Raw genomic sequence first — 14,401 nt, forward strand, 5'->3', positions numbered from 1 at the left:
CTCAGTTTGACGTGTGTGCATTGACAAATGCCTCCCATGCCTCTGACTGTAACTAACAATTGACCACAACAGATAAGGGGCCAGGGCAAGCAGCAGGAGTGAGGTTTGTGAGGCTGGGTGTCAGAGGGAGGCTTTCCCACGTCCCCAGCACACCAAATAATCTCCAGTCTAATTCTGTGGATTGCAGCAAAGGCTTCGACTCCACAGTTTATTAATTAAGGTGTTTATCTCACTTATTTTAAGCCTCAAATGTGCCTCCACTTCCTATAATCTCCACGGGGCTGCTCATCCCTGATGTTAAGCAGCTATTACAGTGCACGGAGCCAGGGCATGGATGGAAAAATGGATTCATTTGTTGATGGAATAATGTGGAATTTCTGCTGCCTGTGTCTCAGGTGAGACCCCAGGAGCTGGCTCAGAGGAGCTGCAGCCCTTTGTGTAGGGCTGGGGATACTGCAGTGGCCCAGGGTGGGTCACCCAACACAGCTGTGGCTGGGCAGCTGCCCACACACCCAAAAAATGCCCCGGCCAAGGCTGCAGAAATCCTCCCTCCACGTGGTTTTGAGGTTTGGAGGAAATCAAAGACAAAAGGAAGAGCGGGCAGGCTCCGCTGGCGCACGGGAAGGCAAACAAACCCTGTGGCTTTTCTGACTTGTTTTTCTTTGGGAGCTTTAAGAAAGTGTTTGCAGCCACTGGGAACAAATTCCTAGAAATGAGAAGCTGTTATTATTCCTAACGTCATGCCTTCGTGGGACAGGCCCTGCAGGAGCAGAGCTGTTCTCAGCCTGAGCTGATGGGAGCCTTCCCCCTGTCCTGCTCTCCTCCACGTGCACCACAAAAAGTGCAGCATCACATCTCTAAAGCAGGTGATTAATTTAGAAACCTAACTAATGAGGAGCTGGCTGAGGATGGGTTCAACCCCATTTAGCCAGGCAGGTTGTCAGTGCCTGAATTGAGCAGCAAACCAGGCACTATAAAACAGATCATTTTGGGCATTTTCCTGTTAATGTGAGAGGGAAGGTGCTGGGCTGAGGGCACTGAGCAGGGCTCATCTGGTGGATTTTACCCCAAAACCTAAACCAGAGTCCCCACTGTCTCACTGGGGAAACCTTGTGTGAAGACAAGCAGGCTGTTCATTGGAAAGGAGCAGGGTTGGTTTTTTTTTTTTCAAAAATCTTCCCTGTTAAAAACGCAGCGCTAAAATCTCAGTTAAAAAAAAAAAATAAATGACAAAGTCAGGAAAAAAGCAAACGTTTCAAGTTGCAAAACCAACACGGCACATCCTGTTTGTTTTACAGCCACATGGCACATCCTGCGTGTTTTATGGTTTACATTTTACAGCATAAACAGTCGTAGATTAAACTGCAGAGTCAACCAAGAGGAAAACACGGGGGTGAAGAAAACGCCACGTGCACAGCGGGTCGGGGTGGCTGTGAAACGGTGGCAGGGGTGGCTTTTGTGTCACTCTGTGTCACTTTGAGCCCGCCCTGATGGAGTGGCTTGGTTTCATTTCCGTGGTGCTTCTCCCCCATGCAGGGGGAGCAGGGCCGGGCTGTGATTAATAACAGCAGCATTGAAGGGTGCCTTTGAAGCTCACACATGTCTCAGTGGGGTCAGTGGGGTGGGAGGGGGTCAGGGCCCAGCACGGGGCTGGGTTATCACCGACTGCTTGGCTTTTGGAGGCTCAAAATCCACAAAAAAAATTACAAATGCTGGTGAAAATTCTGGATTTTTAGCAGTGTTTTAAGCTGATAGGGTCTTCCTGCCTCTGGAGTCAACCCCCTAAAGCTCCAGCTGATTTAGCTGTGCCGGAATTGCACTTTCTGGACAGCTCTGGGAGGCATCAGGACATTGACTCCAAGCTCTTTAGAGGCTCGATGCACAATCATTTTAAGCAAGACAGATACACCCTTCCCACTCTGCACCCTTCTCACAGCCTCCCTTGCCCTCCAAACTGCTGCTGCTTAAAATACCATCAGGTTAAAAGCCACATTTGATGACACAACTTAGATTCTCTTACCTGTATTACAAGGAGGAGCTGATGGCACTAAACCTGGAAGGATTTTAAACCCTCTCTTCCCTTCCTCCCACCAAGGATGGTTTATTTTTATGTGACTTCCAGCTCAAATTGTGCAAAGCAGACAGGTCTGTGTTTTTATGTGCAGGATCTGAGCACTCACTCTCCTGGCAGGCTGCAAGGGCCCTTGGTGTGAGTTATTAAATGCACTGGGGAAGATAACTGTGTGCTCCCCACCTCTGCATTCCCAATGCACATGAACCAAGATTTTCCAAATAAAATACTTCATCTTTTTAAGGGCTGCCAAAGCCAGCTTGGAAAATCAGGAGTTTATGCAACCTGCTTCTGTGAGCTGCATGGACCACGTGCTGAAAATCCCACAGCACTGCCTGGAAAGTTCCTGGGCACAACAGAAAAACTCAGTGGCCTCCAGCAGGACACAACTGAGCCAGTCATGGAGCAAGAGAAACACACAGAACCTCTCCTTTTGCATTAAACACCCTCCCAGCACAAAATAATGTAATTCCTTATTATGAAATGAATTGTTATTTGCTGTGACATCCCACCCAGCACGCCAGACACAAACCGAGGGTTACAGGCCCACCCCCAAAGCCCTTGCAGAATGTCTCTCTTACGTGTCCAAAGGGATCCAGGTGGTTGTTGGTGAGTTTGAGCTTCTGGAAGGACACCAGCTGCCTCATCCAGTGTGCTCCTGTGGCTGGAGAGTCGGGGTGCACGTACAGCCGGCCCGGCATGGCTGGCTCGGCCTTCCCAGCCACCATCCTGGGGACAGAGGGCACAGATGGCATCACCCTGGCACAGCCTGCACGTGGAAGAGCTTTTTTTGTCCTTAGACTCATCCCAGCAACCCTCCCGCCAGCCCTGGGGGGATGCACTGGGACGTGGGAACTCATGGAGACTCCTGCTGCTCGTGGAGGGTTTTGGGATCCTTGTTCCAGCATCACAGTGATCCCATCCCTGGACTTCCCTGGAAACTCCCACGTGGAGTTTCTCTGGGGCAGTGTCTCCACGTGGGCATTGTGGAGACACTTTTCAAGGAGGAAAACTTGTCTGGGTTTTGGGGAGTGTTCAAAGAGCCTTCTGCAAAGGGAGATGGCCCTGCACAGGAGAGAGGAGCTATGGGCAAGAGCAGAAGTGGTGTGGCCAGGCAGGCCATAGCCAAATTAAAGCCACAACACTGTCCCAGTGGGAAGGGGCTGCTTCCCACTCTGGAGCTGTTCCCAGCACCCTTCTGCAGCTCCCCTTGCCCCACACCACCACCAGCTCTCATGGACACAAGGCCCAGCCATGAGACATCACTTAATGGCAACGCCCTCATTACTCCACATTGTTCTTATAAAACCCCAATAAAAGCAATATTACCAACAACAACAGAAACTTTCCAGCAGCAATAAAAGGAAAAGGGGAAACAGCTCTAGGGCTGGCAAAAACGAAATCAAACGGAGTTAACAACTATCCATCATCTCGTGTTCCATGTCTGAAACACACAAAGTGGCCACCGTGGTGCAGAGACCCTCAGTCCACTCCTCTCACCCAGCGGCATTCCGGGACAAAAGCACACGGAAAAGGGATTTTTTGTTTTAAAAATTCCAGCAGCCCTAATGTGCAAGTAAATAATTTCTGCTTTCTGGGACGTCACCGGGCTCGTTCCCTGTGAGATTTTCCATTGCTTTTCACCAGGCAGCAGCCCCTGGAAGGAGGGTTTGGGGAAACCACAGCCAATAGTGGCAGTGAGGGAGGCTGCTGGGCATTTTGGGGGGGAAAAAATCAAAAGAGAAAACAACACGTTTCTTTTGTCAGAGAGCAAAAATCCCAGCTGCCTCTCGGGTAAGTCACTTAGCTGGGAAAGGCACAAGGAAAGGAAGAATAACAGAAGAGAATCAGGGCTCTGAGTAAACCACCCCATATTTCGCTTTATAGCTGCTCGCCTAAAAGCAAAATATTACTATAGAAGAAAGGAATTTAAAACTTTTCTTGAGTCACATAGAGACCTAGTTTCGAGGGCTAAAATGGACCATTAGATCATCCTGTCCAGGCTCTGGTACAAGGCAGGCTGTGGCTTTACCCTTCTCCACTGCACATGGCCAGATAACCTGTGCTTGGCTTAAAGCACCTTCTCCAAGAAAACCCCCCAGCCCAGAACACTCTGGGGATGGACAAGTCACCACCCCCAGCAGCACTTTTCCCCAGCAATTAACCACCCAGCCTGTTAATAATATCTCATTTTATATTTGTCTGGTTTAAACTTCCAGCCCTGCCTCTCGTGTCCATCACTGCTCCACCAAAGAGAGCTCTGGGATGTTGGCATCCCTCCCGTGGGAAGGTGTTTCAGCTGGTTTCTAAGTTTTCACAACAAATGGTGGGTCCAGTTGCAATTTTCCTCAGGAAAAGCAGGCAAGCAGCAGGGTTGTCTTACCATTTGTTGTCACAGAATTTGTACCGGTGGTCGTCGGCCGGGACGATGTCGATCAGCAAAATGTACTTGGTCTTGGGGTTCATTCCAGTCACTTTGACCTTGTAACTGGGAAACATCCTCCTTAGGGAAAAGCACAGGGTTACCACGTTAGTGAGGGATGGAAAATTGATGGAAACTTGGAGCAGCAGCCCAAAAAGCAGATCCACCATCAGCCGGGACAGTACTGGTTCCTGTTCATATCTGAAATGTGTGCCAGTGCAAAAGTGGGCACAGATTTTGATAAGGGTATAGGGAGGGGGGCAATGGGGCAGTGCCAGGAAAAGGGGGGTGCAGACAGAGATACAGGGGGGTCAACACATCCCTGTTTGTGGGAGGCTTGGACAAGGAGCCCTCACTTCTACAGGAGGCTCTACCTGGCTTATGGCAGCATCAAAATTGCAGATTTCTTGGTGCTGTGGAAGTGTTTGGAAAGTCAGGAGACCTGCCTACATTTCAGAGGAAACCAAGCACAGGCTTTGTCATTCACAGGATCCCAATATCCACCAGGTCCCACCGCCACCCCTGGGCTCCCTCCAACAAACTGAGAACTGAGGATCATTAAAACCTGGTGGAGACAAAGGGTTAAAGCCTGCAGACAGGCTCCTCTGGCCTTCCCGGATTTCCCAAATTCACAGCACACCCATTAAATGTTCCTGGAGCCTGGAGCATGGCAGAACTTCCCACCTAAATGTGCCTGGCTTCAGCAACCAGCACCAAACCAGAGCATCCCATAAACCAGTGCATCACTAGAGAACGTTCACGTGTCTTACAGACCCACAGAGTCTCTGTGATATTAAATAATACCTTTTTATAAAGCCATGTGGCTGTGGAAACAGCAGATTCCATCCCAGTCCAGCCCTGCAATCCAAAGGAGAGGGCCCTAATGGATCCTGACACTGCCATGGGCTTCCCAATCCCTCGAGGCCGCGTCAGCAGCCAGGATTTGCAGGATTAGGCACTTCACATCCTCAGAGTAACTGTTTTCTTGGCTCCATCTTCCCCACCTCCTCCTCATCCAGTAAAAACACTCAAGTCAATAGAGCAAACTGGCTCACCACAGCCCCTCCAGCCAGGACACAAAGTTCTCCCTCCCGTCGGCACACGGGGACGGAGGATGAGAATTGCCACATCCTGGGCTCGTCCTAATTACGTCAATTAAGATGGGCCCAAATCCTGATGTCATTTCTCCATCAGACATCCAAGGCCACTTTGTCCCCCCACTTTATCCCTCTTTTCCTGAGCTGGTCCAGGTCTGCAGCACCATTTTGTCGCTGCTTGGGGAGAAGGCAACAAAATGGGCCCTGTTCAGAATCGTTTCAATTGACTCTTTTAACCGCCCTGCATAAATTCCAGATGTTTACCATGTAATTAGCCTGGACTAAAAAGGGGTGGTTTACCAATGTCCCTCTTTGATTTTCATTCATAAACTCTGCACTCCTCTTAACCTTGTCCTCCTACAGGTAAGCACCTGGGTAAATACAGTAGGACATTTCAATTTGTGAATACACAGCCCAATTCACACATTGAAAAAAATTGTATATGGAATCCAACCTGAATGCCAAGATTTTTTTTTTAATTAGGCCTTAAAATGGCATTTTAAAATGAAACAAAAAAAGAAAAAGAAAAAAAAAAGAGGAGAAAATTATTAAAAACCAGAAATGAGATGGACACAATGTGACAGTTTGTCATACCGCGTTGGGGATTTTTATAACCTTGAGCTTCTGAATTTCTTTTTCCCTCAATCATTTCATTTACTGTAGAACATCCAAGCTGCTAAAGTAGCTGAACTGATATATTGTAAATGTTAAGTGCTTTTTTAATGGCATTTAAAATTAAGCTTCAGCATATGGAGTTCATATAGCATGGACATGCCTGAGTTTATAATGTTCTTTAGTATAGCCCTCTAAAATAAATACAAAGAGCCAAAGTACTACTATAATATATACAGCTGAAATTCTTTAAGGATAACAAATGGGAACTCACATCTGATTGAAGGTGTTGCTTAACTTGCAAACCACTCACTATCTCGCAGTGGTAGCATTGTACTCAGCAGTCCACAGACCCAGCTACAACCAAGTTTGCCAACTCTCTGCATTCTTTTCCAGGAAAACACGGGGTAGATTTTAGTAATTTGGCTGTGCATGGACATTTCATCATTATTATTAGCTGCTGCATTTTGGCCTTAAAGAAAAAATATGCGACTAATGTGCTGTCCAGGGACTTGTCAGTTTAATTTTCTTAATGAAAACATATTTCTCAACCCCTTGGCAGAGGCTCGTTTAGTAAATATCTCTTTGCAACATGATACAAACATGGGTTGTGCATTTCTGGTGGGAAGGCATGACAAACCCTGGAGCTGCAGCCAAGGAAATGCAGTCATAGAGACTGAATTAAAAAGAGAATTAAAAAAAAAAAAAAAAATAAGGCAAGAGACAGTACCTAATATCATGTCCTGGCTCTTATTAAACGTCCCATTTGAAAGAAAGGAGCAGAGAAAACCACGGTGGAGCTGCACCAGCCCTGCCCGGGAGCGAGGCTATGCCTACAGTGGCTCTATAGAGCTCCCTGTCAGCCCTGGGAAGGGGCCAAAAACCTGCCTGAATTTCCCCGAATTTACTACAGGTCAATGGAGCTACTCAGAGGCACGAGGAGCTGCAGCTCGGCAGCAGCTTTGCACAAGCAGCCCCTCTGGCAGCCGTGTGCAGGCAGGAGCTCGGGGCGGATGGGCGGCTCCGGGGAGGATGCTCTGCCCCGGCCAGCTCCTGGACAATAGGTTGTTTCATCACCCATTGCTCGGGGACCAGCACAGGCACAAGAATGGCCCAGTGCTGCAATAAAACTTGCCAACGGTCTTTGCCAAGCTCTGGGAAAGCTCAGCCTGGTTTTGGTGGGAGGTCTGAAGCAAGACTCAGGGTAGATGTCTTGTTTTGTCCACCCTCCTTCCCGCACGGCTCCAAACCTGGGGAGAGCATTGCTGCACAGAAACTGGGGGCAAAAACTGGGAATTTGGGGCTCCCTTCCCAAAAACTGGGAATTTGGGGCTCCCTTCCCAAAAACTGGGAATTTGGGAGTGGGTGCAAGCAGGTGACATCTGACCCTCAGGGCACCTCCTGTGCCAAGGGCAGCTGCAGCCTCGGGCAAAGGGGCAGCTTGGGGAAGTTCAGTGATGGGCACAAGTGCAGCACAGCAAAACCCGACTCCCCGGTGAAATTTGAGCCACCAATACTCAGGAGAATAACTGAAGCATTTCCTGGCCTCAGCATCTTCTGCTCAGACTCAAAACCTCTTTGGACACAGTGTCCACGGGCTGCAGCAAACGCCCTGAACGTGCCAATGACAACACCATCCCTGGGGTGGGGATGTCCAGCACTGGACCAATGTCCTTCTGATCTGTACTCCTTTTTCTGAAAGCCACAGCAGGTGTGTGCCCAGCCCAGCAGCACACCTTTGGTGGAGGCAGCAGAGCTCAGAGAGCAGGGCCCAGCAGCCACCAGCAGCCCCAGAGCTCCCCTGCCCACCCAGGGACCAGCCACAAGCCCTGGGAGCACAAGGGACTCCGCACAAGCAGCCTCTTCTGTAAAACACCAAAACTGACAAGACTCCAGTTTTAGGCACGTTCAAACCCATTTCTCCCTCCCTCCAGCTCCAGCCAAAGCACAAGGGACCATCCAGGCCACTCAGCCCTGTCCTGAGGGTCTTGTGTGCCCCTCAAAGTTCTCTGCTGAGGAAGGACAAAGTGCTGCTGTGCCATGGCAGCAGCTCTCACCGCCCCTCACAGAGCAAAACTTAAATCAGGTTTTATGTTCACAAAAGAAAGGCACCCTCAAAGAAAGCGATCATGGGGAAAAACCTACAGTGCCTCCTGTGTGAGCAGGGCACTCCACATGGCATTAAAATCCCACAGTCACTGGGGGATGCCCTGGGGAGGGCAGAGCGGCTGAGCCTGGGCAGCTGGAGCAGGATTGGCATCACCAGAGCTTGGCACCACACTGCCACAGCCCCAGCTACACCCTTCCCTGCAGACGAAATGTAGCAAAAAACAGTAAAAGCCAGGAAAATAAACAAGCAGCACAATTCCACTGGCCTCCCAAGCTTCAAAGATGATGTGCTAGTGAATTATTTGTTCTGATAATGAAGCAGTCACTGCTTAGCTAAGTTTATGCTAGGCACATTTTATCTCTACGTGATATTCACAAATTGTTTTAAAATGAACTGTTAGAATAAGCATCTCTTGTTTATTTATTTATACTATTACTATCCAATCCCCTTAACCGTGGAGCAGTTGCTGACATGGAGCCAAAGCTTCTATTATGTTCAAACAAAGTTTAATTGATGTATAATTGGCTGGTTGGATTTGGAAGTGAGCGATAAGAGGAAAGCTTTTGCTTTCCTTTGGGGCAGCAGTTCCCAGCCTTTCAGGCTCTCCAGGCTTGGCCTCTTTGTGGGCATCTCACGTGTGTTTTAATCCCCAGATGAGCAGGTCTGGTCGATCCTGGAGAGATGGGTGGCTGCAAAGCTCCCATGTCCAGCCAAATCTTGTTTTTTGGGCAGGGGACAGCAAACCAGAAAAATGGAGAGAATCAGAGCTGATTGAGGAGCTCAAACACTCATCTGAGCAGTGGCTGTGCTGTGCCACAAAACCCTCACTACCCTCCTGTCACAAGGATCTAATCTGACCTTCACTTAGATGCCAACACCATTCCTGACATCCCTATGGGTGCATTAGCTGGGAAGGGATGTCTCTGACCAGCACAGGGTAAACAGGGAATACAAACAGTATTTCCATAGAGAAAACACCATGGAACCAGGACACCTGAGCAACTCAAGCCATGCCCTCACCAAAGGCTGTCAGTGCTCTCTGAAGCTCATGGATTTATGTGGATTGGTGCTCACTGCACGTCCCTGAGGTGGGGATGGTCCTTCAGATACTACTGAGTGCTTCCTTCTGTCCTTTCAAGGGCATAAAAACATCCCCACGCACTTCAGCAGCTCAGCTGTTGAAGAGAAAAAATTTCTCTAGTTAAAAGAGAAGATTTCTCTAATTGGCTTAATCTTTAAGACAATGAGACAAAGATTTCCAAAGACAGACAGAGATTTTACAATCCTTGCCTTTGGGATGGCCAAGTACACAGTGAAATGAAAATCCAGCAGTGACTGGATTTTCGGAAGCCCCCGTGCTGGGCCGCCTGTGGCAGATCAGGTTGTGAAAGGATCAGAAAACAACTGCTCACTCAACATCTTGGCTAACAAGCTGTGCAACCACCTCCTGAGAACCTGCTGGGCATGCTGAGACGCCTTCAGTGATGGTTTCAGAATGCCAAGGCTAATGACACACCTGCATCCCTGATAACAACTAACGTGGCCCCAAATTCTTCTTGAGAACTGCCCGTGGCTGCTTGAGGATGTTTCTCCTTGTCTTCACTGTTAGAAGGGAAAAGAATGGTGTGCAGAGGGCTTCAAGAACTATGTCTCCATTCTGATGACCTTTCCTCGTTTTTTTTTTTTTTTTTCTGATTTCCCTTCTTTTGACAAATATTTCTTCCACTGACTTAACGCATCTTTAAAAAGAATATTCTCCAGGGCGGATTAAAACAAATTTGGGGATGTCAGCTGTTTCTTTTAGCCTTTTAAATGGCATTTCCTTTTTGATAGATTCTTGCTTTCAGAAAATACTTTAAAGAGATCAAAGAGTTTTTCAACAGGGTCCCATTTTCCCAGTGTATCCTAACCCTCAGTCCCTTATTTCTCTTATCACCCACGCCACTCCGTTATGACGCTCTGTATACAAAGTAAGAGCAGTTAACTTTGAAGTGCTGGATTAGCCCATGCCAGATCCTTGCCTCAGAATAACAAACAATACAGGTTCAACAGGAGTTCTCATCAGTAGTTCATTTTTCAGCCCCAAATTCACTGTCACTAACACAAGCAACATTGAACTCTCAGTCTATGGGCAGATAGGAGAGATTTATCTGGTGGCAGGACCATGACCTAGTGATGAGAAGGTCAGACAGTTAAGGGATTTTTATATTTTTGGAATGGCGAGGTTGTATTTTTTCCTTCTGGCTAGCACATCTAATTTTTAAATAAAACATTGTTTCTCACATACTTGAGAACTTGGTTAGCTGGATGGCTGCTTTCATGGGGTCTAGAAACATTTCCTTTCTTTGCCCCATGGTGACTCGAGGCTCCTGGCCACGGGCTGCTTCTCTGGGCTTTCGTTTTGCTGCAGCTGAAGTTGAGCAGAGAAGGTCCCAGCGTGCAGAAGGATGGGAGAGGTGGTTCCAGCAGCACCAGCAGCACAGCACAAAGGTGCCTGAGAGAGAACCTGGGCAAGAATGTGGTCACCAACAGCGTTCCAGGGCAGGTTTGCTCCCTCTCCAGCCCCAGAGATGGTTGGGACCTTCCCCAGCCCATCTGGGCTTGACCAAAGCCTCTCCTCACCCTGCCACCAGCATGAGGATGAGCAGGGAAAGCTTTGGGAACATCCTGAACTGTGAGCATCCCACGTGTTCAGAGAGCAGGGATGGCTGCTTGAAGAGAGAAGTGTTTTTAGGAACCAAACTCCCATCCCTGCCCTCCTCAGGATGCACAAGCTCTGCCTCTCCCTTGCCAAAATCTGTCGACAACTTTAGCAGCAAAGCCAAGAGCCATTGGAGCTCACTCCTGCTTTTTTCTATAAAAGCAGGAGTTTGCCTCAACAGGATAATTCCAGGACCCCAAATTTAGGAGCAAGCAGATCAAACATTCCTCAAATATCTATTTTATTTCTATGTTTTAAATTGACGGCTCGCATTCCTTCGTTGATCTCGGATATTAAGGTTTGCTTTTGGATCAAAAACCATCAGCAGAAATTCTTGTAACTGCCTCAAAAGATTCTGGACAAATATTTCCCTTTAATTGTAATGAGAACTGGGCATCCATATGCCCTACAGAGGCATGGAAAATTTAACTTTTAAAGGATTATTCACACAGGAAAGCTGCACCAGCTTAGCCAAAGCATTTTATACTTCTTCAGACCTTGATGTCCTAAAAACTAGTTTTGTTTTGGTTTACTAAAGTTGATTGGGAACAGATTTTTTTAAAACTGAAATAAGCCACTTTTAAAATGAAACCCGAACATCTAAAGGGGATTTGTGTCTTTTCCACACATGCATGATGCTTTATTGGTTCTATTTTTTTTCCTACATATGCCTCTTAAAAACTGCTACCATAGAGACCAAAGCTGGCTTTTTACCTGTGCACATCCTGAACTCCAGCCAAAACTCAAATTCACTATCTTGAGCCTCCTGTTATGTCTCAGGGACAGTTCTGCTACCACAGAGAAATGACACATCGTTTTCTCTTCAGGAACTGTTCACAAAAATGTGACCAGACATCCTGTGAACTGGCATTTTTTTACTGATGAAACAAAAGCTTTATCAAATTTTTTGTCCTTGGCAATACCTGGATAGAAACTGCAACGCTGCAAAGACTGGCACCTTGGGGGGAAAAACCCTAGGGAACAGCTAAATAAATAATCAAACAGAAAGAAGAAATCTTGAGCCAGGAAGGCTGTGGAAGCAGAGATGAACTTCCAGCAGAAATAAAGCCTGAAAGATGAGATTTCACAGAGAATGGTTTGCCACGAGCTACAAAAAAAAAAAAAAAAAAAAAAATCTACAATTGTTCAGTTAAATAATAGCACATAAAAGCAAGAGGATGAAATGGGAAAGCCAGATTTATAATGAAGTCCCTCATTTGCTTTCTGCTTTCCCCACCCCTCGTACAATTTCACAAGTGTGGAATTCCTAAAATCCCACAGGAAAGGTGTGCACCCTGCTACAACACAGCGATGCTCCCACAGCAGGGCAGCCAGAGGGGAGGAATCCAGATGTGCAGCTGCATCTGCATCCTCCAATACACCATTAGCATCTAGACTGATTTGATTAATTGGATTTAATAGGATCTCACCGACTGGAACTTTTCTGTGGTGGTGGTTTTTAGGGTATTTTTTGGCTAAGTATTTTTTGCGGGGGCAGGGGAGGGTGAGGGATTTTTTTGGTTGGTTGGTTTGGTTTTGGAGGGGGTTTTGCCTGTTTTAACACACACACACACGGGAGGGTTTGTGAACAATTCTTTCCCAACTCCAGGCTCGCTGGATTCATTCCCCCATCCCTGGAAAGCCGCGCTGAGAGCAGCGATGGGAACCGGGAGCTCCGGGGCTCCTCAAACAACGGGATTCCTTCTGCCTCCTAAAAAACCTGCCCTGCAAAATCCCCTGGAGAGGGGCAGTGCTCAGACAACGGGATTCCCTGTGCTTCCCAAAAAACCTGCCCTGCAAAATCCCCTGGGCACGGGCAGTGCTCAGACAACGGGATTCCTTCTGCCTCCCAAAAAACCTGCCCTGCAAAATCCCCTGGATATGGGCAGTGCTCAAACAACGGGATTCCTTCTATCTCCCAAAAAACTTGCCCTGCAAACACCCTGGGCACGGGCAGTGCTCAGACAACGGGATTCCTTCTATCTCCCAAAAAACTGCCCTGCAAAATCCCCTGGATATGGGCAGTGCTCACACAACAGGATTCCTTCTATCTCCCAAAAAACTGCCCTGCAAACACCCTGGGCACGGGCAGTGCCTGAAGGGCTCAGCCGTGGCCGCTTTTCCTCCCGTTCTCCCCGGTTAGAGCAGCTCCGGGGATGGACAATCTCTGATAATTCTCACCAGAGAATTATCCGGAGGAGAAATCAGTAATTAGAGCAAACCCTGAACGAGGAGGAAGGAGAGGAAGGCTCTGAGGGATGGAGCCGGCGCCCATCCCGCTGCCACCGGCGCTCTGAAGGATCCTATTTTTTTTTTCTCCAAAGTTCAGGGAACTTTGCTAACATAAACTTTTTATCTTTTGATGATCCTCTTAATATAAAATAATCTCTTTTTTTTTTCCCCTCCCACAATGAAGCAGTCGGACATTAAAAAGATAGCAAGTGCATTTTAAAGATGTTTCCACTTTATAAATCAAACTTTCTTGGCAACAACATGATTTCTATTTCAATGCTGAGCTTGCTGTGCTCTCCTAATATCTCCTACAGATCAGTCCTAAGAGGGAGTAATAATCCCCTAAAGTAATTCTCAGCCCTAAATTCTCGATAATTTATAGTTGGCTCGTTCTGTGGAGCTCTACAAAGAACGAAACAAATGACTCCTCCTTTCTCCCCCAACTAAGTTATCAATATTTGCCTTGTTTATACAAAAAAAGCTATTTTACACCATTGCCATGGAATTAACGCTTCCGCTGAGCTTTACATTTCCTCTCCATTGAGTGAACTTGTCATTAGAGTCCCTCTTTTTTTTTTTGTTGTTGTTGTTTGAAATTTAAAAATCAGGCTTCCATTTCTTTTCGTTTGTGCCCCTTGAGGTCAGACGGACCTACATTTAAGTGATTTCAACTAACGGCATTCAGGGGCATCTCTGTGCCTGCTGGGAGGGGGATTAGAGTCCTGATTAGTGCCTGCAATTAGCCGCTTTCCCTCATTCCACACCCCCCCAAACGCTAGATGCAAGTGCACACAAATCTCCATTAACCATCGTTTGTTTGTTGGTTGTTTTTTTAATTTTAATTGGCTCAAGAGGAGGTTTATTATTGCGACTCTCTATTTAAATAGCTGGGGTAAAATAAAATCTGCACCAAGCAATAATTTTCATTTTGTCCTTTGCACGGGGATTAGCAGCAGACTGCAGCTCGTGGGCTGCCCTGCCCTCGGCACGGCCACGCGTGGCACCGAGACTGCAGGAGCTACGGCGTTTAAGTTGGTCGATTTTTTTTTTTTTTGGTCATTAATGCTAATTATTTTGCGTGTTTTTGCCGTCGGTGCTGCAGCAGAGCCCAGCCCAAATCAGGGAGAACCGAGCTGGGTCCTGGCTGGGGCTGTAG

The 14,401-nt window shown here is 47.4% G+C and overlaps 1 protein-coding gene across 1 annotated transcript in view; it reads right to left on the minus strand.

Annotated features, from left to right (window-relative positions):
- Positions 1-14,401, minus strand: part of LOC136370308 (T-box transcription factor TBX4-like) — a 31,628-nt gene that overhangs the window by 12,824 nt on the left and 4,403 nt on the right. The window contains exons 4-5 of the mRNA XM_066333683.1: positions 4,455-4,574; positions 2,653-2,800 (exon numbers count right to left, since the gene is read on the minus strand). Coding sequence (XP_066189780.1) covers positions 2,653-2,800; positions 4,455-4,574 — 268 coding nt within the window. The remainder of the gene's footprint in view (positions 1-2,652; positions 2,801-4,454; positions 4,575-14,401) is intronic.

This window comes from Sylvia atricapilla, chromosome 20 (genome assembly GCF_009819655.1).
Source record: "Sylvia atricapilla isolate bSylAtr1 chromosome 20, bSylAtr1.pri, whole genome shotgun sequence".
NCBI classification, from domain to species: Eukaryota; Metazoa; Chordata; class Aves; order Passeriformes; family Sylviidae; genus Sylvia; species Sylvia atricapilla.